We start from the raw sequence: 23,039 nt of genomic DNA on the forward strand, positions 1-23,039 counted from the left end.
AGAGAGCGCGGCCTGCACCTGGTCCCGCAGGGCTCTGCCGGGCTGGCTGGCCCCGGGCTCCCGGAGAGGAACCAGAGCCGGGTCCCAGGAAGGCTGCGCCAGGCTCGGGCAGGGGGCGGGGCTTCTGAGCCGAGAGCTGAGCCCCTGGGAGTGGCCGGGCCTGTTGCTCCGGCCCCCGACCTGTCCCTGGCGGTGACGTCAGACCAACCTGTGCTGGCCCTGTGACACGCCGTTATTCGGCCCTGGACCGGTCACTCAAACTATCGCCACCCCAGTGTTCTCCCCTGCAACGTCAGGCAGACGGCACGTGCCTCACAGAGACACGCGCGTTCGTTCACGTGAAACCCTTTGGAGGCAGATCCGGCAGAGCGCTCCGTGGGGTCCGCAGCCGCCGGTGGGCGGTGTTGCTGTGACTGGTATCTCCGCTGTTGCGTTCTCACAAAGCTGCCTCTGCCCTCCGGGGGGCGCTCCGAGCACCCTGCCTCCTGCTCCAGCTCAGGGGTGTCGGCCGGGGCCAGGGTGGAGGGCTGACCAGGGCTTTCCCTCCCCCGTCCTGGCAGGATCCGGCCGCAGCTGTCAAAGGAGAAAATTGAGGGCTGTCACATCTGCACCTCCGTCACCCCGGGCGAGCCCCAGGTGCTTCTGGGGAAGGACAAGGCCTTCACCTACGACTTCGTCTTTGACCTGGACACCTGGCAGGAGCATGTCTATGCGACCTGCGTGCGCAGACTTGTCGAGGGCTGCTTCGAGGGCTACAATGCCACCGTGCTGGCCTATGGGCAGGTGAGCCTCCGCCCCCGCGGCCGCGCCTGCCCTGCTGTCCCCCGACGGGCGAGAGCCCCGCCTGAGAGCCACTGAGGTGCGCCGCGGGTGTGTGTGTGTCTGTCCTCTGAGGACGGCGCAGCGGGGGCTGCCGGCCACCGTGCCGGCCCCGGGGTGGGGCTTTGAGACCATCCCGGGGCGGGGCCTGGGCTGGGAGGTCACAGCGAGGGAATCGAGAGGGGAGCGCTGGCTAGCCCGTCCCTCCATCCTCGCGCGCAGACGGGGGCGGGGAAGACGTACACCATGGGTACCGGCTTCGACACGGTGACGGCCGAGGAGGAGCAGGGCATCATCCCGCGGGCCATTGCGCACCTGTTCGGGGGCATCGCCGAGCGCAAGCAGCGGGCACAGGAGCAGGGCGTGGCTGAGCCGGAGTTCAAAGTCAGCGCTCAGTTCCTGGAGGTACGGTGGCCTCGCGGGGTGGGCGGGAGGGACACCTGGGGACCGGGAGACCGTGGCAGCTGGCTGTCCTCCGGGGCAGGGGATGAGGCTGGGGAGCCGTGGAGGCGTCTGTAGGTGATGAGTTTCTCCACTGCTGGAAGCATCCGAGGGAGACCTGGAAGGCCGCTGGGTGGCCCCGCAGAGGGGCCGCCCCCTTTCTGAGCCAGGCAGCTCCGCTTCTCAGCATCCGATACCCCAGCCCAGAGACCCCCTGGCCTGCAGGCCCGCCCCGCGGCCCTGTGCCCTGCTGTGTCCGGGTTGCTCTCCGGGGGTGGGGGGGTGCTCTCGTCACCGTGCCCAGCCCCGCCCCCCGCCCCACCGCTGTCTCCGGACAACGGCCTCCTCGGTCTCGTGAGCACGCAGGGCGGCTGCCATTCCCTTGGGGGACCCTGTAGGGTTTTGCTTTGTTGTTTGTTTTCTTGTCCTTCCGGACGTTAGGATACAGTGACCGCCTCTGTGTGTGCCTGTCTGTCTTTCCTGCTGCTGTGAATCTATATAAACTCATCTCTTCGTTTTCCCCCTTTCTCCGTCCCCGTCCTGCCATGGAGATGCCCAACGGGCAGGCCATTTCATAGAAAACCCACGTCCAAGGGTGAACCACCAGGGGTTAAACAATGCCACGTCCGTCCCAACAGACAGACACTGCGCACCCACCTCTGCACCAGCCCCCTTCTGTTTCCTCTTCCCCTTCCTGTGGGTGTCCCTGTCTCCATAAGGCCACCAAAGCCTCAGACGTCCGAGCTCGGCAGCCTGCCCCTGCCCCGCAGGCCTCTGCTGGCTGCTGTCCCAGCGGCCCGGTCCCTCTTCCCGCCCCAGCCCAGCGCCCTTCCACAGGCGACGTTCCCCTGCCAGCGGTTCCGGACGCTGGTACGTCCGAGGCCGAGGCCCTCTGCAACGGGCGGACGGCGCCCGGCCGGGCCCTCAGCCTGAGGCTGGGCCTCTTTGTGTCCTGAGCGTCGGGCGCACAGACATGTGCCTCCTGCTGCGAGGTGGTCATCGCCTGGACCCCCAGGGTCCGTCCAGACCAGGGGCTGCCGCCACGCTCCCCAGCTGGCTCTGCTTCCCCTCCCAGATCTGGGACCACGTCCCCCCACCCCACCTCGCCCCGGTGGTCACATCATAGGACTTGCCCAAATCACGGGCATCTCCTCATCTACATGCAGGCCCCGAGTCCGCCTGTTCCCTTTGGGTCCCCAGCGCTCTGCCGTAACTGCGGGGGGTCGGTAGCCTCAGCGCGGTCCTACCCAGGGCCCAGCCGCCCCCGCCCCCCCAACCCCGTCCAGGGGAAAGGCGGTGCCGCCGGAGCCAGGAGCCAGAGGGGACCGGTGCTGGCCAGTGCACCGCCCTGAGCCTCAGCGGCCACGTCTGAAGAGCGGAGCGGGTTTCCAGACAGGACAAGGTCCCGGGGCCCCCCAAGCCTAGCCACTGTCCCCTCCCCCCACAGCTCTACAACGAGGAGATCCTGGACCTGTTCGATGGCACCCGGGACCCCGACGCCCGCCACCGCAGGTCCAACATCAAGATCCACGAGGACGCGAACGGTGGCATCTACACCACAGGCGTCACCTCCCGCCTCATCAACTCCCAGGAGGAGGTGGGTGGGCGTGAGGCGTTGGAGGAAGGGCGGCTGGGGCAGGCAGGGGCGGCGCCCGGGCCGGCCGCCCGCCCTCACGCCCGCCTCCCTGCAGCTGATCCAGTGCCTGCGGCAGGGCGCCCTGTCCCGCACCACAGCCAGCACCCAGATGAACGTGCAGAGCTCCCGTTCGCACGCCATCTTCACCATCCACGTCTGCCAGATGCGCGTCTGCGCCCAGCCCGAGCCGGTAAGGAGCCCCGGGGCCCGGGACGGGGGGCGGCGCCGGGAGCAGCGGGGGCACGGGAGCCCTGAGCCAGCGGCCGCCTTCTGCTGCAGGTGGCGGAGGTGGTGACCGGGCTCCCGGAGGGCGCCGCTCCCAGGAGGGAGTATGAGACGCTCACAGCCAAGTTTCACTTCGTGGACCTGGCCGGCTCTGAGCGGCTGAAGCGGACGGGGGCCACCGGCGAGCGGGCCAAGGAGGGCATCTCCATCAACTGCGGCCTGGTAGGCGCGGGGCTGGAGGGGCGGCGGCGGCGGGGCGGTGCCGGCCCTCCCAGCGCCTCTCCAGCGCCGGGCTCTGTCCTCGCAGCTGGCTTTGGGCAACGTGATCAGTGCCTTGGGGGACCAGAGCAAGAAGGTGGTCCACGTGCCCTACAGGGACTCCAAGCTCACCCGGCTCCTCCAGGACTCGCTCGGGGGCAACAGGTACCCGCCGGCACCCCCGGAGGGACGGGGGCAGAGCGTCCCCGGGAGCAGGGTGTGAGGGTTTGAGTGTGAAGGCCGCAGGGGCAAGGAGACCTCCCCACTCTGGGCTGCGTGGGGCGCAGGCGCCTTGAGATGCCTCGAGGCCTTTGGCCAATATGGTGGGACTCGGCGTCCTCACCTGCACACCGTGGGGAACGGTCCTGAAGGAAGTGACGGAGCCCGGGCAGGGTAAGAGGTGGGAGCTAGTACGGAGGAGCAGGGCCGGCGCTCGGCCGCTGACCCGGCACAGTCTCGCTGCGCGGTGGGTGATCTGGATCCCCGCCTCCCGAGATCTGCCCGGGTCCTTGGGCGTTGCCGCGGAGGGGGTGAGGGGGAGCAGGAGCGCTGCCCCAAGGCAACGTCCCTGGAGGCCGGCTGGGCCCCTGGAGCCTCACTCGGCCCTCCCGCACCCCAGCCAGACCATCATGATCGCCTGTGTGAGCCCTTCGGACCGGGACTTCATGGAGACGCTCAACACACTCAAATATGCCAACCGGGCCCGAAACATCAAGAACAAGGTGGTGGTGAACCAGGACAAGACCAGCCAGCAGATCAGCGCGCTGCGAGCCGAGATCGCGCGGCTGCAGATGGAGCTCATGGAGTACAAGGCGGTGAGCTCGCTGGGCGCGGGTCTCGCGATGGGTGGGCGCTCTGCGGGCGTCTGCCTGTCTGTCCCGTTAACCGGAGGTGTCTCCCAGGCTGCAGCACCGAAGGAGAATAGTGGGTGGGCCACAGGAGTCATCCACTGTGCTGGCGGCAGGACAGGCAGAGGAGGGTGTTGGCCCTACTTCCTCAGGTGGTCAGGGAGGACTTCTTGGAGGAGGATTACCTGGAATTTGCAGAATGAAGGGGATATCAGCAAAAGCACGTGGAGCAGGCATTGTAGGATGGGCACACGCCATGCGCGGGCAAGAGATGGAAACATGGGTGTCTGGGGGACGTGCCCAGCTCCACATGACCAAGGTGGGCGGCCCTGGCTGGAGGCCCATGGCCTGCTGTTGTCTGCGCGTGGGGTTTGGCTTGACTGGCCCCTGATTTTGGAAGAATATGACTTGGTCTCCGTTTTTGTTTTAAGTCGGGTAGTTTCCGTTTCTCTTTAAACATTTGAAGCCGTCCCTGCACAGGGCGCGGAGCTGGCTGGGGGCGCGGAGCGGCTGCCCCTCTCGGGCCGAGCGCGGGACTCTGTTTGCCCTGGCGCCCGCCACTCCCTGCTGTCGCACACCCAGATGGACATCCTCATTTACACCGCCTGCCCGGACCCCCAGGGCTTGACCCGGGGGTGAGAGTGCGTGGAGGCAGGAAGGCGACTGGTGGGGAGCCGGTCGAGGCCGCCCTGTGGGACTTTTCTGCTGTCCGGGAGCCGCGCAGGGTTTCCGAGCGGGGGACGCAGGGGCGGGGTCCTAGGAGCCGTGGGGCGGGGCCGCAGCACCCGGCCCCTCCCCTGCCGGGCCGGCCCCTGACCGCGCCCCGCCCCCCCAGGGCAAGAGGGTGATTGGGGAGGACGGCAGCGAGGGCTACAGCGACCTGTTCCGGGAGAACGCGATGCTGCAGAAGGAGAACGGGGCCCTGCGCCTGCGCGTGAAGGCCATGCAGGAGGCCATCGACGCCATCAACAGCCGCGTCACCCAGCTCATGAGCCAGGAGGCCAGCCTGCTGCTGGCCAAGGCCGGTGCGTCCTGGGCGGCCAGGAGCGGGGCGGGCTGGGCCGGCCGCGCGGCTGGCAGATCCCTTCCTTCGCGCGTCTCTGCGGTCGGCCGTGACCTCTTTCGTGAAGGGCAAGCACACGGGAAGCGGAGGGTCAGCCCTGTCTCCCCGCGGTCTCCTCCCCGCCATCGCTGCCCGCCTTCCCCGCCGCCCCCGGGCGGGCGTGCACCCTGCACACCCGCGCTGGTGCAGACACAGCCTTGCCTTTCCTGCACGGGAGGCCACACGCCCCATGACTTCCCCTTTCCGCCTGGCCTTGCGCTTTGAAAGCCTCCGCACGGCCTACTGCTTGTCAGCAGGCCGGTTCTGCCTGCGGCGCTGATGAACCAGGCCGGGCGACCGCCCTCTCTGGAGGGACCCTTGGCTGTGTCCGCGGTCTCGCTGTGACGGACGTGCCTGGTCGGTCAGACCTGTGCCCAGGACAAGCCTTTCTCTGACATGGGTCCCTCTTTCGAAAAGCCCCGTGCGGGCGGCCCGGCTGGGGGCGCAGGTGCAAGGCCTCCGGTTCGGAGCTGAAGGGCCCCCTGTGACTTCTCCCCGCAGGTGACAGCAACGAGGCCATCGGCGCGCTGATCCAGAGCTACATCCGGGAGATCGAGGAGCTGCGGTGCGTGCGCCGGGCACGCCCGGGACGGCCGGGGGCCCCCGCCGGGCAGGGCCCCGGCTGACACGGCCCGCCCGCTGCCTCCCCGCAGGACGAAGCTGCTGGAGAGCGAGGCCATGAACGAGTCCCTGCGTCGCAGCCTCTCCCGGGCCTCATCGCGGGGCCCCTGCTCCCTGGGGGCCTCTCCGGCCGCTCCGGGCTTCGGCGGCAGCCCCGCCAGCTCCCTGGAGGACGCCTCCGAGGTCATCCGCCGGGCCAAGCAGGACCTGGAGCGCCTCAAGAAGAAGGAAATCCGGCAGCGGAGAAAGAGGCGAGAGAGCGCGGCGCCCCGGGCGCCCTGGGGGTCTCCCTGGGTGGCCCCCCGGGAGCACACTGCCCAGGGCTCCCCGGCGACTCACTGAGCGAACGGCCCTCGGCTTTTGGGCAGAGCCCCCCCTTTCCTGCTGCCGCGTCCCCCAGGAGAGGGAGGGTGGGCCCCTAACCCTGCCTGCCCTTCGCTCCTGTGCAGCCCAGAGAAGGAGGCCTTCAAAAAGAGGGCGAAACTCCAACAGGAAAACAGCGAGGAGACGGACGAGAATGAAGACAACGAGGTGGAGGAGGTGAGCCCGCTTGCCTTGTCCCTCCTCCTGCTCCCGCCTTCCTGCCGGTGGGGGGTGGGGAGGTTCCCCCTCGCCTCTCTGTGCACCTCCTGGCAGGGGCAGGGCTGGGCCTGCCTCCTGCTAGGCTGCCCGGGTACCATGGGGATCTCCGTGCCTCAGTCTCCCATCTCATCCCAGGCTCTGCCCAGGCTGCGGGGGGCTGGGCGGTTCTCTTCCAGGGGTGGGGTGGGCACAGGGGCCCCGGCTGGGACCGTCCTGCTCCCCGCCCGCCTGACCCACCTGCTGTGTGGTTCGCCGGGCCTCTGCTCCTGGGCGCCCTCCCCCTGAGGCCGGGCCCAGCTCGTGGGGGTCAGCCCACCCTGACGGCGTTCGCTGCCCAGGAGGAGGAGGAGCCAGACGAGAGCGGCTGTGAAGAGGAGGAAGGGCGTGAGGACGAGGACGAGGACTCGGGCAGCGACGAGAGCCTGGCAGACTCGGACTCGGACGCCGAGGGGAAGGGTGCGTGCGCCGGCCGGGGCCGCGAGCCGCACGGGGGCCTCCTGGCTGGCAGAGTCGGAGCCGCTGCCCCCAGGGTGGGGCCGGCCCTGCGTCCTCAGTTCTCAGGGACGGTGGGTGTCCAGGGCCTAGAACCTCGGACGGGAAACCAGGGACCAGAGCAGCAGCGGCGCCCGCCAGCGCTCCCGCCCGCCGCGCTCCGTGCCGAGCCTGGTGCCTCGGCGGCCTGGCTCACCGGCCCTCCCGCCCTCCCCGGGCGAGCGGTTGGGGGCTCTCCCCGTGCTCCCAGGGAGGGCAAGCTCAGCAGAGCCCGGGGTCCCCGCGGTGCGGTCGCTGCGGGCTGGCCCTCCACGGCAGGTCCGGCTGGTGCTGCAGCCCCCTCCACGGGGGACGCCGGCTCCCTCCGCTCTGCCCGGCTGCCGTCTCAGACCCAGGGCCCCGCAGGGCGCTCCCAGTTCCCTCTCCCGCCCCCTGAGTCCTCCAGACAGGAAGACAGTGGCCTCGGGGCCGGAGCAGGGGATGCCGGGACCTCCCACCCAGCCCTGCATTTCGGGGGCTGCTCTTAACCGTGCGTTCCCATCGGGCAGCACATGCTCACTGTGCGGCTTGTCATTCCCTCCAGCCCCGGGTCACTGCCCGGGGGTGGCTGACCGGAGGAAAGCCGCGGGCCGCCGCCCGCCGCCCGCCCTGGCACCGGGGTCAGGCCGGGTGGTCTCTGCCCCGCAGAGGTCAACTACCAGGCCGACCTGGCCGACTTGACGTGCGAGATCGAGATCAAGCAGAAGCTGATCGACGAGCTGGAGAACAGCCAGCGGCGGCTGCAGACGCTCAAGCACCAGTACGAGGAGAAGCTGATCCTGCTGCAGAACAAGATCAGGGACACGCAGCTGGAGCGTGACCGGGTGCTGCAGAACCTCAGTGAGTCCCCGAGTCCCCGCCCCTGCCCCGCAGGGCCCGCCCCTGTGCACAGCCCCGCCCACCCCGGGCGTCGCTGGGATTTTCCTGATTTGTGGACGGGGCTTCGTACCCTTGGCCATTGCCCAGAGTCGAGGGTTCTTCTGTCTCCCCCCCAGGTCTGTGCCACATTCTCAGTTGTTATTTTTCTACTATCATCTTAAGTACTAGAATTCTTCATATCGCCAGGGCACACAAACATGGCAGTGGCACTGTTCGACCTTTTCTCCCGCGTTCAGTTCCTGGGGGTTTCCCACCGAACCCACGCACAAGCCTTCTGCTCCCGCTCCGTCTCCCGCACGCCGCTCTTCCGCCCGCCGTTCCCTCCCTCCGCCACGTGTGCGGCACCCGTCTGTCGCGTATATATCCACCTGGTGGAGCAGACGTTGTTCTCGGGGCGGCAGATACCGGGGCGGGCGAGGTCCCTGGGGTCCTGGGGCGTGCGTTCCTGTGGCGAGGCAGGCAGGAGTAAGACGAACCAGCAGAAGCTCAGCGTGTCAGACGGCGACAAGTGTGACAGGAAGCACGCGGCAGGGAAGGAGGACAGGGGGCCGGGCGGTGGGCTGGAGTCTTAACAGGGCAGCCGTGGAAGACCCCCGAGGCGGCGGCATTGGCGCAGAGGAGGAGGGGAGCCGGGGCTCGAGCCGAGTGCGGCAGGAAGGGCATTTCCGGCCGGCGGCACAGGAGGCGCCAAGCCCCGAGGCGCGCGCACCCGCTGCTGGTGGAACGCGGAGGGCGCGGCGGCGGCGGCGGCGGCGGCGGCGGCCCCGCGTGGTGGGAGGAGACAGAAGCCAGACGGGGGGTCCGCGCGGACTGTGCGGCGGGGCCAGGACGCGGTGGGCGGTCCTGGGGAGGGCGCTGCCTTGTCCTCTGAGGGAGATGAGACGTGGGGGGCCTTTTGAGAGAAGGACGCGATGAGAATTTTAAAAGCATTTTGCAAAGACCCCTCGGGGCTGCCGTGTAGGGGAACAAACGTGGGAGCTTGAGGCCAGTTTGGGGGCTGTGACACGGGTCCGGCTTGGGCGGGGCGTGGTGACAAGCGGTCAGTTCTGGGTGAAGGGAGAAACAGGCTGTGCCGATCGGCGGGTGGGGGCCGTGGCGGGAGTGGGGAGGGCACCCCGCGAGGGGCTGCGGGGCTGGGGGCTGAGGGGGCTGTAACTCCCGGGGAGGCGCCTGCATGCAGGGGGGGTCGGGGCGCAGGTCAGCCTGCTCCCTTGGTCCGGCCCCACTGCTCGGCCTCTCTCGAACTCTAACCGTCTGGCTGGCCGGGCCCCCTCCTCCAGCCCTGGGTCAGAGCCGAGCCAGCAGGGGGCCCTCCCGGGAAGCCGGCGGCCAGGGGCTCGGTGATCTTAAGACAGAAACACCCGTCCAAGCCCGTAGCGTGCTGAGCGGAAAGGTCCTGGGGTGGCTTCCAGCCTGAGCCCTTCCTTGTCCAGATCGCAGAGGCAGGTGCAGGCAGCGGCCCCGCAGGGAGCCTCAGACCCAGCCCCCGCCCCCCCCCACCGGATGGGGCCCTGACGCTGCCCCTCTCGCCGCCCCAGGCACCATGGAGTGCTACACCGAGGAGAAGGCCAACAAGATCAAGGCCGACTACGAGAAGCGGCTCCGCGAGATGCACCGCGACCTGCAGAAGCTGCAGGCCGCGCAGAAGGAGCACGCGCGGCTGCTCAAGAACCAGTCCCGCTACGAGAGGGAGCTGAAGAAGCTGCAGGCCGAGGTGGCCGAGATGAAGAAGGCCAAGGTGGGGCCCGGGGTGGCCGGCCGCGCGCCCCGCCGCTGTCCGCGCAGACGGCCTGGCCTGTGTCGGCGCCCGGCCTGGGCCTGGGCGCTGGTCCCTGTGAACCGCCCTCCCCCAGGAGAGCGGAGGGTCTCGGGGGACCCCATGCCACGTGGCCCCCTGGGGGTGCCCCATTGCGTGTGGAGCCAGGGCTGGGCTGGTGGGCGGGCCGCTCCTTCGTCAGGTTGCCCAGGAGGGGGGCCTGGGTGGACCTTCAGTGCCGCCGGGTGGGCTGCCCGTCCCCCGCCCGGCGGCCTCACTCCCCACCGCCGCCCTGCCTGCCCCAGGTGGCCCTGATGAAGCAGATGCGTGAGGAGCAGCAGCGGCGGCGGCTGGTGGAGACCAAGAGGAACCGGGAGATCGCGCAGCTGAAGAAGGAGCACCGGCGACAGGAGGTGGGGCCCCCGGGGACCCCACGCCCTGCAGGCTCCTGGTCCGGCCCCTCGTGGCACAGAGCAGGGGCCGAGCCGCCAGCGAGGGGGTGGGAATTGGCCCAAGGCCCCCGGCCACCAGGCCGCAGTCGGGGCGGGAGGCCAGAGACGCGCCCGTGGGGAGAAGGCGGCTGCCGTGACCTCTGCCGCCCAGCCCTGAGCGGGGACCCTCTCCTCGACCCGCAGTTCCAGATCCGAGCCCTGGAGTCCCAGAAGCGGCAGCAGGAGCTGGTCCTGAGGCGGAAGACCCAGGAGGTGGGCGAGGCGCCTGCCTGAGGACCCCCCCGCCCACCCCCCTGCCCTGACCCCTCCGGCGAGCGGCCGGGGCGGCTGAGGCGGGAGAGCAGGCCGCAGGCGCTGGCCCCGATGCCTTGCTGTTAGCTCTTCTTTAAAAGGGTAGACGTCTCCTTTGCGTTCATTTCCTAACACAGAGGGGCCCCTTCTCGGCCCCAAGCCCCGGCCAGGACGGAGGGCGGCCCTGACCCTCGGGGCGCTTCCTGGGCTCTGTGTGCCCTGCTCACTGGGCCCCGCCTCCTGTGGCCCCAGGTGTCCGCCCTGAGGCGCCTGGCCAAGCCCATGTCTGACCGGGTGGCCGGGCGCGTGGGGCCGAAGCCGCCCATGCTGGACTCGGGGGCCGAGGTGTCGGCCAGCACCTCGTCGGAGGCTGAGTCGGGGGCCCGCTCGGTCTCCACCATCGTGCGCCAGTGGAACCGAAAAATCAACCACTTCCTGGGGGACCACCCCGCCTCCAGCGTCCACGGCGCCCGCCCTGCCAGGTGAGCTGGGCGGGCCGTACCTGGGCCCGGAGATGGGGGCGCGGCCGGGGGAGAGGAGCCCAGGGAAGTCGGCTCCAGGCGAGGGTCACCCCCAGCCCCGCTCACCTCTGGGTCCAGAAAGAAGCTCCAGAAGAAGGGCACCAGCCAGAGCTACAGCAAGGCCGCGCGGCTCAAGTGGCAGTCGCTGGAGCGGAGGATCATCGACATCGTCATGCAGCGGATGACCATCGTCAACCTGGAGGCCGACATGGAGCGGCTCATCAAGGTGGGCGCCGGCCCGCCTCCCCGCCCCCGTCCCCGGGGGCCCAAGAAGCCGGGGTCCGGGGGTGGGGGCAGCTGTGGGTGGGGCCGAACAGCATCCTGAGCCCCGCCCCCGCCCCCAGAAAAGGGAGGAGCTGTCCCACCTGCAGGAGGCGCTGCGGCGGAGGCGGGAGCGGCTGCAGGCCGAGAGCCCAGAGGACAAGGCGCTGCAGGAGCTGGCCGAGGAGATGGAGGTGCTGGCGGCCAACATCGACTACGTCAACGACAGCATCTCCGACTGCCAGGCCACCATCGTGCAGCTGGAGGAGACCAAGGTGCCGCAGGCGGGGGCCGGGGGGAGGCGGGGGCGGGGGCAGGGGTGGCCTGCTGACCGCAGCTGTCGGCCCCTGCTCCCAGGAGGAGCTGGACTCCACAGACACGTCGGTGGTCATCAGTTCCTGCTCCCTGGCCGAGGCCCGCCTCCTGCTGGACAACTTCCTCAAGGCGTCCATTGACAAGGTGGGCGCAGCTCGCCTCCGGGGCGGGGTCCCCCGGCCCGGCCCCGCCCCGCCCCTCTGGCCGGCGCCACCGACAGGCTCGGGCAGGCAGGAGAACCGAGCCGATGACACGCCACGCCTGTGGCTTGCTTCGTGGCTTTAACGAGATGACGCTCACAAGGGGCTTGGCCTGGCGCCTGGCTCACGGCGGGGCCTCCGTTCAAGGGGCCCGGAGTACCGGCCCAGGCCCACCCAGAGCCGAGCTGGGCCGGCCTCTGCCAGGGGCTGAGGGCAAGGGTGTGTGTGCGCGCTGGGGCGGAGCAGTGAGGCGGACGATTGGGCGGATGGGCCGCATTCTGCCCAGGAGGGTTCAGGCTGGGACATCGGGTGCTCCTCTCCTTCCTGCTGGGCAGAGAGCCCGGCAGAGGCTGCGCCTCCTTGCCCGGCGCTGCGGTCCTCGGGGATGGGCACTGCCTGGCACGGTGCAGCTCTAGATGGGCCAGAAGCCTGCCCTCCCGGCTCCACGCCGGTTCCCAGTGAGCTCTCAGCTCGGCTTTGTGTCTTCGGGGACCGAGTGACTTAGCGGGGCTGGTGGCCTGAACCACAGAGATTTAGCCCCTCCCAGCCCCGGAGGCCAGGTGTCTGGGGTCAGGGCAGGGCCGGCTCCCTGTGGGGCCTCCTCCTCGGCCTGTGGACGGCCGTCTCCTCCCTCCACTGGCCGTCCTTGTGGGTGTCTAATCCCCTCGCCTTAGAAGGACACCGGTCACGTAGCTCAGCGGCCGCCCTGAAGACCCCCTCTCTGCACAGCCCCGCTCTGAGGGCCTGGGGTCACAGTGTCAGCCTATGAACTTTGGGGGGCACACTTCTGTCCGTAACAGGAGTGTGTCTCAGGTGACCTCCGCAAGTGTGGGCGGCAGCGGGGAGTTACAAGTGCACCTCAGGCCTGTGGCAGGCTCAGGGTGGTGTCTGGAGTTCTGGGGGGCCCTCCAGGGTGTCTCAGAGGGAGCAGGTGGGGTGAGGGCCGCGACGGGGTGCCCACGGCCCCAGGCCGGGAGGGGTCACTGGGCCCGGCTCCCGCCCTCAGGGGCTGCAGGTGGCCCAGAAGGAGGCCCAGATCCGGCTGCTGGAGGGGCGGCTGAGGCAGACGGACATCGCAGGCTCCTCCCAGAACCACCTGCTCCTGGACGCTCTGCGCGAGAAGGCGGAGGCCCACCCCGAGCTCCAGGCCCTCATCCACAACGTGCAGCAGGGTATGCGGGCCGGGGGCGGGCCCGGCCTCGAGGTTCCCGGGCTCCCCGTTCTGACCCCGGGGCCCTCGCCCGCTGAGGACTCCATCCCCAGCTGATCCCGGCGGGCGAGACGCGGGAGGGAGGCCTCCCTTGGGGGCCTCTCACGTCCTGACCCCTGCTTCCCTCCCCCGCCCCCAGAGAACGGCTACGCCAGCACAGATGAGGAGGTCTCAGAGTTCTCCGAGGGCAGGTGAGGCCCCGTGGCGTCGGGAGCGAGCCAGCTCCGTGCGCGTCCGGCACCGGGGGTGGGGGGAGCCCCAGGGTCCAGGACCGAGCCTGGGTCCCAGAGCACCCAGGGGCGGGCTCACAAGGTCCTGCCTCCCTCTGCTTCTTCCTTAGCTTCTCACAGTCATTCACCATGAAAGGTTCCACCAGCCACGATGATTTCAAGTTCAAGGTGAGCCCCCTCGGGAGGCAGGCGCAGTGCGGAGGGCCCGGCCCCGCCTCCCACAGCTCTGTCTCCACCCCCAGCCCGGCCCAGTGTTGCCCCAGCTGGGGTGGAGGTCCAGGGGGGAGCTAGCCTGGGATTGGGGGGCAGTGGGGAGGTGTGTGACCTGACACAGCCCGTTCTTTCTGGAGTGCGTGGAAGATGAGAGAAGTGACCGGAGCCACTGACTGGTGGCATCGCCGTAGCCCGGGTCCCCACTTTCAAAACCTCCCTCTCCCCACCCAGACGGGAGTCAGAGTTGGACTCGATCTCTGGTTCCTGTGCGTGCGGAGGGTCGGCCACCAGTAGGGGTCAGCAGCGAGCGCCCAGCAGCGAGGGGGCTCGAACCAAGAGACAGGCTCCAGAGCGGGGCCCGTGCGGAGCGGGGTGCACCGGCCAGCTGGGGGGCGCAGAGGCCCGCCGGGCGTGCTGCTCTCGCGGCGCGGGGGAGGGCAGGAGACCCGTTTCTGCGGCTTTGAACCGTCCCGGAGCCTTGAGAGACGGGCCCCGGGAGACCCCTGGTGCGTCCCAGCTGGGCTCCTCTGCTTCCGGCCCAGGCCGCACGCCCCCCCCGCCCCCGGCCCGTGCCTTCCTGGCCGTGTGCCACCCCCGCAGGAAGTTGGTCCACCCTGGCGCTTCCTTTCCAGGGGGAGCCCAAGCTGTCGGCCCAGATAAAGGCCGTGTCGGCCGAGTGCCTGGGGCCCCCGCTGGACGTCTCCACCAAGAACATCACCAAGTCGCTGGCCTCGCTGGTGGAGATCACAGAGGACGGCGCGGGCTTCTCCGTCCGAGACCCCTACTTCCGGGACAAGGTCTCGCGCACCGTCAGCCTGCCCACCAGAGGCAGCACCTTGTAAGGAGGGCAGCCGGGCGGCGGCCGGGGGGACGGGGCCGGGCCGGGCCGGGCCTCACGGGCCTCTCTCTTCCAGCCCCCGCCAGTCCCGAGGCGCCGACACGTCCCCCCTGACCCGGAGGAAGTCGTACGACCGGGGGCAGCCCGCCAGGTGAGAGCGAGCGCCAGACCCCACGGGACCTGGGCAGGCCGGGCCAGACAGAGCCACTCGCCCCCCGCCAGGCGATGTGGGCTCGGGATGCGTGACCTCCAAAATCGCCTGGAACTGGGGGCGGCGGGGGGCGGGCCGCGGCTAACATCGCAAGCGCTGTGCGCGCCGTGCCGGTGGGTTGTCGTTGCCCGGAGGGACTGCAGCCCCTTCAGGCTCTCGTCATGTGAGGGGGGTTGAGAAATTGAAGGACAAGCCACAGAGGTGACAGCAGGGCGGCGAGGTCCCCGGCGGGCCAGCTGCTCCCTGGCCCCGCCCCGTGGAGCCTCTGCAGAAAACGGCCCACGCCTCGGCGGGTCCTCTGGTCTGTCCCTGGATTTTCAGGGATGTCAGGTGGCCGTCCCAGGTCACAAGCTGGGGAGTGGAAGGGCAGAGCCGCGGGACGTCCCTTGCCGCCGCCCGGCAGGGAGGCAGGCAGACTTACGCCTGCTCCGGTGGCCCCCGGCCAGCGCCTCACAGGGCGGCCGTGGGTTGGGGGGTGGCAAGGGAGTCTGCTGCCGCTTCCCCGTGAACTGTGAGCAAATTGCGACCTGAGGGACCGAGGCCCAACTTGTGGGGACCCTCCAGAGGGAGGCGCCCTGGGGCATCGGAATGGGGCCCTGCAGCCGATTCTCGTCGTGCGCGGTAGTTCTGTCCCGGAGACCCAGTTAGCAACGCCGAGTCATTGTCGTTCCTGGGGAAATACAGGCAGAGGCTCCCAGGGCCTCTGGTCACAGCCTTTTCGTCAGCCGGTCAACGCGCACCCTCGTTTCGGGGGCTCCTGTTTAAGGGCGCTTTATTACCATGCGTCCTTGATTCCTTAACGCGGACCTCGCACTCGGGCCAACACACGGGCTTTCTCCGGGAGGCCGGCACAGCCCCTCCCTCCCAGGAACACGGCGCTTCCGCTTCGGCGCCACGCTGGGGCCTTTTAAGCAGGAACCGCCGGCAAAAGGCACCGAAGTGCACAAGCCGTGTGCTGAGTAGACCGCAGACGGCCGCGTGCTGGCAGCGTGCGCGGAAGCCACGGGCAGAGGGAGCGACCGCGCTGGCCTCCGCCGGCAGGCAGAGTGGCCGGGCACTCGGATGTTTCACGGCCGCCCTCTCGTCTGCGACGACCACAAGAGCGCCGCAGGGGCACCTCGAGCGCACTCCTGCAAACGCGTTTCAGCGAGGGGGCAGAGCGCAGGCTCCCCGCGCGCGCGCGCCTGAGAGCCGGGCTCCGGGCCAGGGTGGGGTCCCTCACGGATGCCGCCCTCTGTCCCCACTCGCCAGGTCCACAGACGTGGGGTTCACGCCCCCCTCGTCCCCTCCCACACGGCCACGCAATGATCGCAACGTCTTCTCCCGCCTCACCAGCCATCAGAGCCAGGGGTCGGCACTGGACAAGTAAGAGCCAGGCGCCCGGGGAGGGCTCTTCGGGGGAGGGGAGGCTGGGGCGGCCCCTCTCCTGGCCTTCTCTGCCCTTCCTGTCCTGACCTTGGACCCTTCTGTTCCCGGAGCGAGCGGGGACCTTGGGCGAGAGTGAGCTGAAAGCCACAGGGTCGGCAGCGACGCTCCAGCCCCGGAGGTGCCCCCAGAATGGCCCTCGAAGCCTCCTCGGCCGAGGCCTTGATTCTGTGACGCCCCTGCCCCAGGTTCAGCCAGCCCCCCACCCCGCAAAGGCTCGGGGGGGCCGAGGAAGGCCCCCGATCGCCTTCTGTGGCCAGTCAGCTCAGCCCACAGGGGCCGCGCCTGCTGGTGTGGCGGGCGTTGATGGCACTCCCGCGTGGCGCTTGTTTTCACACGCGCGATTTCACCTGAGCCGTCAATCCGCTGTGGGGGTTGTCGACCCTGCTCTACAGAACAGGACGTGAGGCCCAAGCAGGCCCGAGGCACCCCCTAGAAAGTGCCGGCGCTGGGCAGGGGACCTGGGGCTGTGACCCGCGCCGGCGTGTGTCCCTCACAGGGGACTCGGCCTGGGGAACGGGGACCTGTCCCCCGCGAGTCCCTCTTAGTGCTCCCTGTGGGCCCTGCCCTGGGCTCTCCTGAGAGTGGGCAGGACGGAGCGGCCCTGCAGGCTAGAAAGTGCCCGTCCCCGCTGCACCGGCGCCGGACGTCAGCCACAGGAATGCCCCTTCCTCGGCCCGCATCGGCTCCCCCCAGCCCACCTGGCTCCGGCTCCGGCTCCGGCTCCGGCTGCGGGGAGTGTGCCGAGCCTGGCCCACGCCGGCCAGGGCACCCCGCGGGCCTTCACAGTCGCCAGGCCCCTTTCTCAGCAGCAGGAGGATGGGTCCCTCGCCGTCCCAGCCTGGCGGCCAGTCGCCCAGGCCGCGGCCCCGGCCCGGGGTGCAGGCCTCAGGGCTCATGCGGGGTGCACAGCCAGCTCCTAGCAGTCCCAGTGGGCTCCCCGGGGACGGCAGGCCCCCGCACTGCCCGCTGGGGTGGGCGCCCCCGCGGCTCCCGGGGCTTACCCTCCCCGCTGATGGCGGAGGAGTGTCCCCGCCCCGGGCCGGCCGTGCCGCCTCCTGCCCTCTGCCCCTCAGCGCGCCGCCGCTCTGCTCTGCCTCTGTCTGCGCCCCCCAGAGAATAACTGCCCTCTGACCTCCGCTGCTGCCCCCGCCCCTCTGTGTCCCGCCCTCCCCCTAATCCAGCTAATTTTCTGCCCCCCAGGTCTGACGACAGCGACTCCTCCGTGTCGGAGGTCCTGAGGTACACAGACGGACGCATGCTTGTCCCCTGGTCCCGCGCTGCCCCTGCCCTCTCTCTCCTCGGCCCCTCCCGCCTGCGCGCCCCATCCTCAGCATGCGCCCGCCTCCCCGCGGCCCCTCCAGGCCCCTCCCTGCCCCCGTCCCTCCTCTCGGGGGCCGCCTGGCCTCCCATGGCGTCGCGGCTGGAGCTGGGGGCTCGGGAGGGCATGCTCGCTCGTCACAGGCTCTGCCCTCTGCTTCCTGTCACCTGGGCCGGGGCGCTGAGCCCGGAGCCCGGAGCCCGGGCCGGGTGGGGCTGGGCTCTGCCCAGGAGAGTCGGTGGCTGTGCTCAGGTCCCGGGAACTCGCTCCGTTTGTGCCGCTGTGTGCCCGCAGGGGCCTGGCCCTGGCCCCAGACCGGCAATGCCGAGCGGCCCCTCGCTCCCCCCAACCCACACAGCACCCCACACACAAGGGGCACCTCCCAGGACCCGCGCTGGGGGGGCGGAGCAAAGGGCCACGGTGGGCCGAGGGCTCCCGCCCCACTCTCCCCCCGACCCCCTCTCCTGACGCGCCGCTCGCCAAGGGGGATTTGCTCTGTAACAGCCACCTCAGCTCCTTCCCGGCCACCGGCTGGGCCCAGCGTGGGGTCAGAAGCAGGGAGCTGGGGCGTGGTGGGGGGTCCCCGGCTGGCAGCGTGGCCTGGCTGAGGGCATTCTCGGCAGCGGGGGGGGGGGTGCGCCTGACTGCACCCCTGGGGCCCTGAGCAGCCTGCAGGTGGCACAAGGGTCCGGCTGCTACCGTGTTCCGGTCGGGGGCCGTATTCTCTTTGGAGAAGAGCTAGAGTGTGTTTTCAGACAGGCCTTGTGCCCACGAGACCCTCCCTGAGAACAAGCCTCTGCCCCGGCGTCCGCCGGAGGCTGGTGCAGGGACTGTGGGGCCCAGACCCCCTGAGCCCCGCGCTGAGCCCTGGACCCCTAAAGGGATCCGTGTAAATGACTGTCTCAGTCCTGCCGCGCCGGTCCCAGGCACCGTGGGGGGTGCGCGTGTGCGTGAACCTCTCTGCGCGGGGCGCGCCAGCTGAGGCAGCCACTGGCAGACGGGCGTGCTGGGCCGGGTGCGGACTCGGGGGCGACCCAAGCGCCCGCCCTGTGCGCCCCTCACCGGCCTGCGCTACCCGGAGCGGCATGGGGGAGCCGTGGGGTGCAGGGCGCCCAGGCCTGGGGATCCGCTCGGGCGGGCGTCAGTGGGAGCTCCGCCCCCCGGGAGCGCGGAGGATGGGGTCCCGACCTGCCCGGCACCGTCTTCCCTCCCTCAGGCCGCTGGCCCTGGCCGGCGTCTCCGGAGTCTCCTCCGTGGGACCCGGCCCCCTCCGCCCGCCCCCTCTCAACCCGGCGCGCTGCCCTGGCTGACGGCTGACCGCTGCCTTCTCTCCCTCTGTCCTGGAAGGGGCATCATCTCGCCAGTGGGAGGAGCCAAGGGCGGGCGGACGGCCCCGCTGCAGTGCGTCTCCACGGCCGAGGGCCACACCAAGCCTGTCCTCTGCCTGGACGCTACGGACGAGCTGCTCTTCACGGGCTCCAAAGGTGGGTGGCCCGCAGGCCGGCCAGGCAGGGCCCGTGCCGCCCCCAGGACTTGAGGACGCGGGGCCGCTTGCTCACCAGCTGGCCTGGCGCCTCCTGCCTTGGCTCCAGGCTCCCTTCCTGGCCGAGCCGGGGGCCTCCATCCAGCACTTCCTCCCAAACCTTCCTGGGAACCCAAGGGAGCACCTCGGTGGCCAGCTCCCCTGCTCAGCCCGGTCCCCCACCCCACGACCCCGCCTGCGGCCGGGCTGCAGGACCCCGCAGAGTCGCTGCTCCTGGTCCCGACAGACTCGGGAAAGCGTTAGCCGCAGACAGGACCCTCGTGCGGCCCTCGGCCTCGCTGTGATTAGCAGAGTCCAGGTTCCCCCCGTAAGATGTGCCCGCCGTGTCTTCCCTAACACGCTGGGGAGCGGGCACGAGCTCAGCCCCAGCCGCCCCACCGCGGGCGCTGCCGTGGCCCCAGCCAGCCCGGCCTCCAGCTCCGAGCCACAGCCCCCGGACCTGGAGTGCAGTCCGGCCTCGGGTCCGCTGTCCCTGGTGCTGACGCCGCCCCTGCCCCCGGCTCCCCCTTCACAGACCGCAGCTGCAAGATGTGGAACCTGGTCACGGGGCAGGAGATCGCCGCCCTGAAGGGCCACCCCAACAACGTGGTCTCCATCAAGTACTGCAGCCACTCGGGGCTTGTGTTCTCCGTGTCCGCCGCCTACATCAAGGTGTGGGACATCCGGGACTCGGCCAAGTGCGTCCGGACCCTCACGTGAGTGCTCCTCCCCGTGGGGGCCCCAGGCGGCTCGGCCTGGCGCTGAGGGACCCAGGGACGCCCCTGGGCTGGGGACAGTGGCTGGGGCAGCAGGTCGGTGGAGGCTCTGGCCTGCCTGGCCACACCTTGGTCCCAGTCCCCGAGCCGGGCTTGAGCTCGAGCAGGGCACTGGGGGCGCGGGGCGAGGCCAGCAGGCGGCAGCCCCACCGTGCTGGCTGCCTGTCTGCATAGCAGGCCCGATGTGGCCCCCGCTACGCGAGCCAGCGGCCGGGCCAGGGGACACAATGAAGCTGATTCTTAGCAAAGTCACGCTTCCTCCCGCGCCTACGTTGTAAGCTATGGTCTATTGCTGAACTCGATTCTTTCAAAAGAGTGAACGGAGGGTTTTCAGGGCAGCGAGGACCCCCCGCCTGGCACTGGGAAGAGGACCTGCTCCTTCCCACAAACCCACAGCGCGTGCCGCTCCGAGCGCGGCCCCGGTGTAAACTGGGGGCTCCGGGAGGCAATGCGGGTCCACGCAGGGTCGCCAGCTGCAACCAACGTGCCGACTGGTGGGGTTATCGCCGCTGGGGGGTGGCAGGGAGCGCGTGTCGGGTCTCTGTCGCCTCTGCCCCGCTTCGCCCGGGGTGAGCGCCCAGGACGCGGCCTGGGCGTCGTCAGCCCGGTTGACAGAGGACTCGGCCTCGCTGTCTCCGGGCCACGGCTCAGGCCGACCGAAGTCCGGGCGGCTTCCGGGCCTGAGCGCTGCCCAGCCTGACCCCCGGCCTGGCCCCCCTCCGTCCGGCAGGTCCTCAGGCCAGGTGATCTCCGGGGACGCCTGCGCGGCCACGCCCACCCGTGCTGTCAGCGGCGCTCAGGGCGAGCACCCGATCAACCAGATCGCGCTCAGCCCCTCGGGCACCGCGCTGTACGCCGCCTCGGGCAACGCTGTCCGCATCTGGGAGCTCGGCAGGTCGGGGGCTGCAGGGGCTGCGGGGGCAGGGCGGGCTGGGCGCGGGAGGGCGCCGAGGCCCCTGGAGGGCGGCAGCTGCGTCCAGGGAGGAGGGGGCGTCCGTCCGGCCAGGTGCACCCCGCCCAGCGCAGACCCCCCGGCCGGGGTCCCTCTGACGCCCCTGCCCCTGCCGGGCCCCCCCCCAGGTTCCAGCCCGTCGGCAAGCTGACCGGCCACATCGGGCCCGTCATGTGCCTGACGGTCACCCAGACGGCCAGCCAGCACGACCTGGTGGTGACCGGCTCCAAGGACCACTACGTCAAGGTACCCGAGATGCCCGCCCTTTCTCCCGCCCCCACCCCCGTTGCCCAGCAGAACTCGTGAAAAATACCGTGGCCTTTAGGGGTTTGGCGAAGCGCTCGCCTCGAGAGGCCTGAGCCGTGTGCAGGAGGGGGCAGCGCTGCTTTGTAAACGGTGACAGAACAGAAACACCCTGAATGCCAAGGGTAGAGTCACAGTCGCGGAAACGAGGGCCGCCCCTCGCACGGCGTGTTAGGGCGACAAGCGTGGCCGTCACAGCGACAGTGTGGAAGGGAAGCGGGCAGGGCCCCCGCAGCCCGGGCTCTGCTGTCCCTGACTGCGTCCCTGCCGCCGCCAAGGGGCCTGGGAGAGGGTGGGACACGGGCGTCCTCCACGGCACCGGTCATGTGACGTTTACTTTATTAACATGAGTGCTGAGCTGTGGGGCCCCCCTGCGGAACCGAAGTCCACCTCCCCGCACCCCGGCCCCCGGCCCAGTGAAGGGCCCGAACCGGAGCCTCCGCCTCCTCAGCCCCCTCCCGCGGGCAGGCCGCTGAGCCTGCTGGGACCCCGGCGGCACCCGCGGTGGGCAACTCTTGGGCCTCCCCCGCTCCCCCCCCCCCCGCAGACGTTCGAGCTGGGGGAGTGCGTGGCCGGCACCATCGGCCCCACCCACAACTTCGAGCCTCCGCACTATGACGGCATCGAGTGCCTGGCCATCCACGGGGACATCCTCTTCAGCGGCTCCCGGGACAATGGCATCAAGAAGTGGGACCTGGAGCAGCAGGAGCTCATCCAGGTGGGCGACCGGGAAGGCTTTCCCCCGGCCCAGGCCGGCGCCCCCAGCCGGCCCGCCCTCCGCCCGCTCTGCCCTCCGCCCAGCCCCAGACCTGACTGTGAGGCCGGTGTCTCCCCGCTCCTGGAGCGCGTGTTCCCCCTGAGCCCTCCGAGGGCTGACCGCGCCCCTCCAGGGCCGGGTCTGGGGTTCGAGCCGGGGCCGGTCGAGGACCCTTCCCCGCGACCCGTGCTGCCTGGCGACGCGGCGGCAGGGACCCGCCCCCGCCCTCACCCGCCCGCTCCCCGCAGCAAATCCCCAACGCACACAAGGACTGGGTGTGTGCCCTGGCCTTCGCCCCGGGCCGCCCCACGCTGCTGAGTGCCTGCCGCGCGGGCGTCATCAAGGTCTGGAACGTGGACAACTTCACGCCCATCGGCGAGATCAAGGGCCACGAGAGCCCCGTCAACGCCATCTGCACCAACTCCAAGCACATCTTCACCGCCTCCAGGTGGGCGCCGCCCCGTGTGGGCAGCCGGCGGGGGGCGGGGGGCGGGGGGGCCCCGGGGCCGGGCCTCACCCAGCAGTCCCCGCCCCGCTGTCCGTGACCACAGCCAGCTCGGTCCCCGCCCGGGGGACGTCCCGGCGCCTGTCCCCCGGGGGCCGCTCACAGAGGTCTCTTCTCTTTCCTTCTCTTTCCTTCTTTGTCCTTCTCCTTCCGCACCCGCCCCTCCGCTCCCCGCCTCTCCCCCCACAGTGACTGCCGGGTGAAGCTGTGGACTTACGTCCCTGGACTCACCCCCTGCCTTCCTCGCCGGGTCCTGGCCATAAAGGGCCGTGCCACCACCCTGCCCTGACCCCGCCTCCTCTCGCCCTCCCCTCTCCCCCTCTCTCTCCACTTCGACCTGAGCTGCTTCTCCACGGTAGGAGACCATTGCTCCTCCACGCCACTCTCCTCGCCCCCTCTGAGCATGGACAGCGGGCGGCCCAGCAGAGGGGCCAGGCCGCCGGGAGCAGGGCGGGCGGCCAGGCCGGACCAGGCCAAAGAGCAGCAGGGAGGAGCCGACAGGAAAGCGCGGGCGCGGCCCCGGCCAGGCCCGGGGCTGCGGGGCAGCGGGGGTGGCGAGCCGGGCCGGGCCAGGAGCTGACCAGCCGCTCGCTGTCCTCCGCAGTGACCTAACAGTGAAGCTCTGGAGCGTCCGGCGGTTACCCAGGGGCCCTCCCTAGGCCCGAGGGCAGAGGACAGCCCCGGCCTTTGGCCCCCAGCAACCTGGACCCTACGGAAGGGATGCCGCGGCCACGGGGCCAGCGGCCCTGCGGGACAGGGTGCGGACGATGGCTGCGGCCCCTCCCCCGCTCTCCTTCCCCTCCCCGGACCTTCCCGCCGTGGACGCCCACCCGGCCCCTCCCCGGCCTCTTGGGGACGCAGAGGTGGGGGAATTTAAGCTGTGACACCGAAGGGTATTTCCCCTCTCGTTCCTCTCCTGTGACCCCCTGGCCTCCCCCCGACTCCCCAGCCCACAGCACCTGCTGCCTCTGAGCCCAAAACGTAGTTCTCAGGTAACCATGGAAACCATGCAGGCAGCTGGGCCCTTAGCCCCTTGGC

The 23,039-nt window shown here is 70.4% G+C and overlaps 1 protein-coding gene across 3 annotated transcripts in view; it reads left to right on the forward strand.

The window, feature by feature from the left end:
- KIF21B (kinesin family member 21B) overlaps positions 1 to 22,660 on the forward strand; it is a 31,972-nt gene extending 9,312 nt beyond the window's left edge. The window contains exons 2-35 of one of the 3 annotated variants that reach the window (XM_054576431.1): positions 561 to 783; positions 1,042 to 1,224; positions 2,708 to 2,857; positions 2,952 to 3,086; positions 3,176 to 3,343; positions 3,429 to 3,544; positions 3,999 to 4,194; positions 5,063 to 5,252; positions 5,831 to 5,894; positions 5,983 to 6,201; positions 6,400 to 6,481; positions 6,871 to 6,988; positions 7,712 to 7,903; positions 9,481 to 9,680; positions 10,004 to 10,111; positions 10,334 to 10,402; positions 10,694 to 10,923; positions 11,041 to 11,188; positions 11,307 to 11,498; positions 11,581 to 11,682; positions 12,745 to 12,910; positions 13,088 to 13,139; positions 13,289 to 13,346; positions 14,024 to 14,229; positions 14,306 to 14,380; positions 15,692 to 15,805; positions 17,069 to 17,107; positions 18,534 to 18,670; positions 19,244 to 19,424; positions 20,215 to 20,379; positions 20,565 to 20,682; positions 21,287 to 21,457; positions 21,745 to 21,944; positions 22,606 to 22,660. In XM_054576431.1, the coding sequence (XP_054432406.1) occupies positions 561 to 783; positions 1,042 to 1,224; positions 2,708 to 2,857; positions 2,952 to 3,086; positions 3,176 to 3,343; positions 3,429 to 3,544; positions 3,999 to 4,194; positions 5,063 to 5,252; positions 5,831 to 5,894; positions 5,983 to 6,201; positions 6,400 to 6,481; positions 6,871 to 6,988; positions 7,712 to 7,903; positions 9,481 to 9,680; positions 10,004 to 10,111; positions 10,334 to 10,402; positions 10,694 to 10,923; positions 11,041 to 11,188; positions 11,307 to 11,498; positions 11,581 to 11,682; positions 12,745 to 12,910; positions 13,088 to 13,139; positions 13,289 to 13,346; positions 14,024 to 14,229; positions 14,306 to 14,380; positions 15,692 to 15,805; positions 17,069 to 17,107; positions 18,534 to 18,670; positions 19,244 to 19,424; positions 20,215 to 20,379; positions 20,565 to 20,682; positions 21,287 to 21,457; positions 21,745 to 21,944; positions 22,606 to 22,660 (4,822 nt within the window). Of the gene's footprint in view, positions 1 to 560; positions 784 to 1,041; positions 1,225 to 2,707; positions 2,858 to 2,951; positions 3,087 to 3,175; positions 3,344 to 3,428; positions 3,545 to 3,998; positions 4,195 to 5,062; positions 5,253 to 5,830; positions 5,895 to 5,982; positions 6,202 to 6,399; positions 6,482 to 6,870; positions 6,989 to 7,711; positions 7,904 to 9,480; positions 9,681 to 10,003; positions 10,112 to 10,333; positions 10,403 to 10,693; positions 10,924 to 11,040; positions 11,189 to 11,306; positions 11,499 to 11,580; positions 11,683 to 12,744; positions 12,911 to 13,087; positions 13,140 to 13,288; positions 13,347 to 14,023; positions 14,230 to 14,305; positions 14,381 to 15,691; positions 15,806 to 17,068; positions 17,108 to 18,533; positions 18,671 to 19,243; positions 19,425 to 20,214; positions 20,380 to 20,564; positions 20,683 to 21,286; positions 21,458 to 21,744; positions 21,945 to 22,190; positions 22,320 to 22,605 lie in introns of those variants that run through there. The other 2 variants (XM_054576429.1, XM_054576430.1) reach the window with 2 other exon arrangements.
- The last annotated feature ends 379 nt before the right edge of the window (positions 22,661 to 23,039 follow it).

Source organism: Pteronotus mesoamericanus, unplaced genomic scaffold, assembly GCF_021234165.1.
Source record: "Pteronotus mesoamericanus isolate MK-2021 breed Mesoamerican mustached bat unplaced genomic scaffold, CSHL_Meso_final contig_347, whole genome shotgun sequence".
Classification (NCBI taxonomy): Eukaryota; Metazoa; Chordata; class Mammalia; order Chiroptera; family Mormoopidae; genus Pteronotus; species Pteronotus mesoamericanus.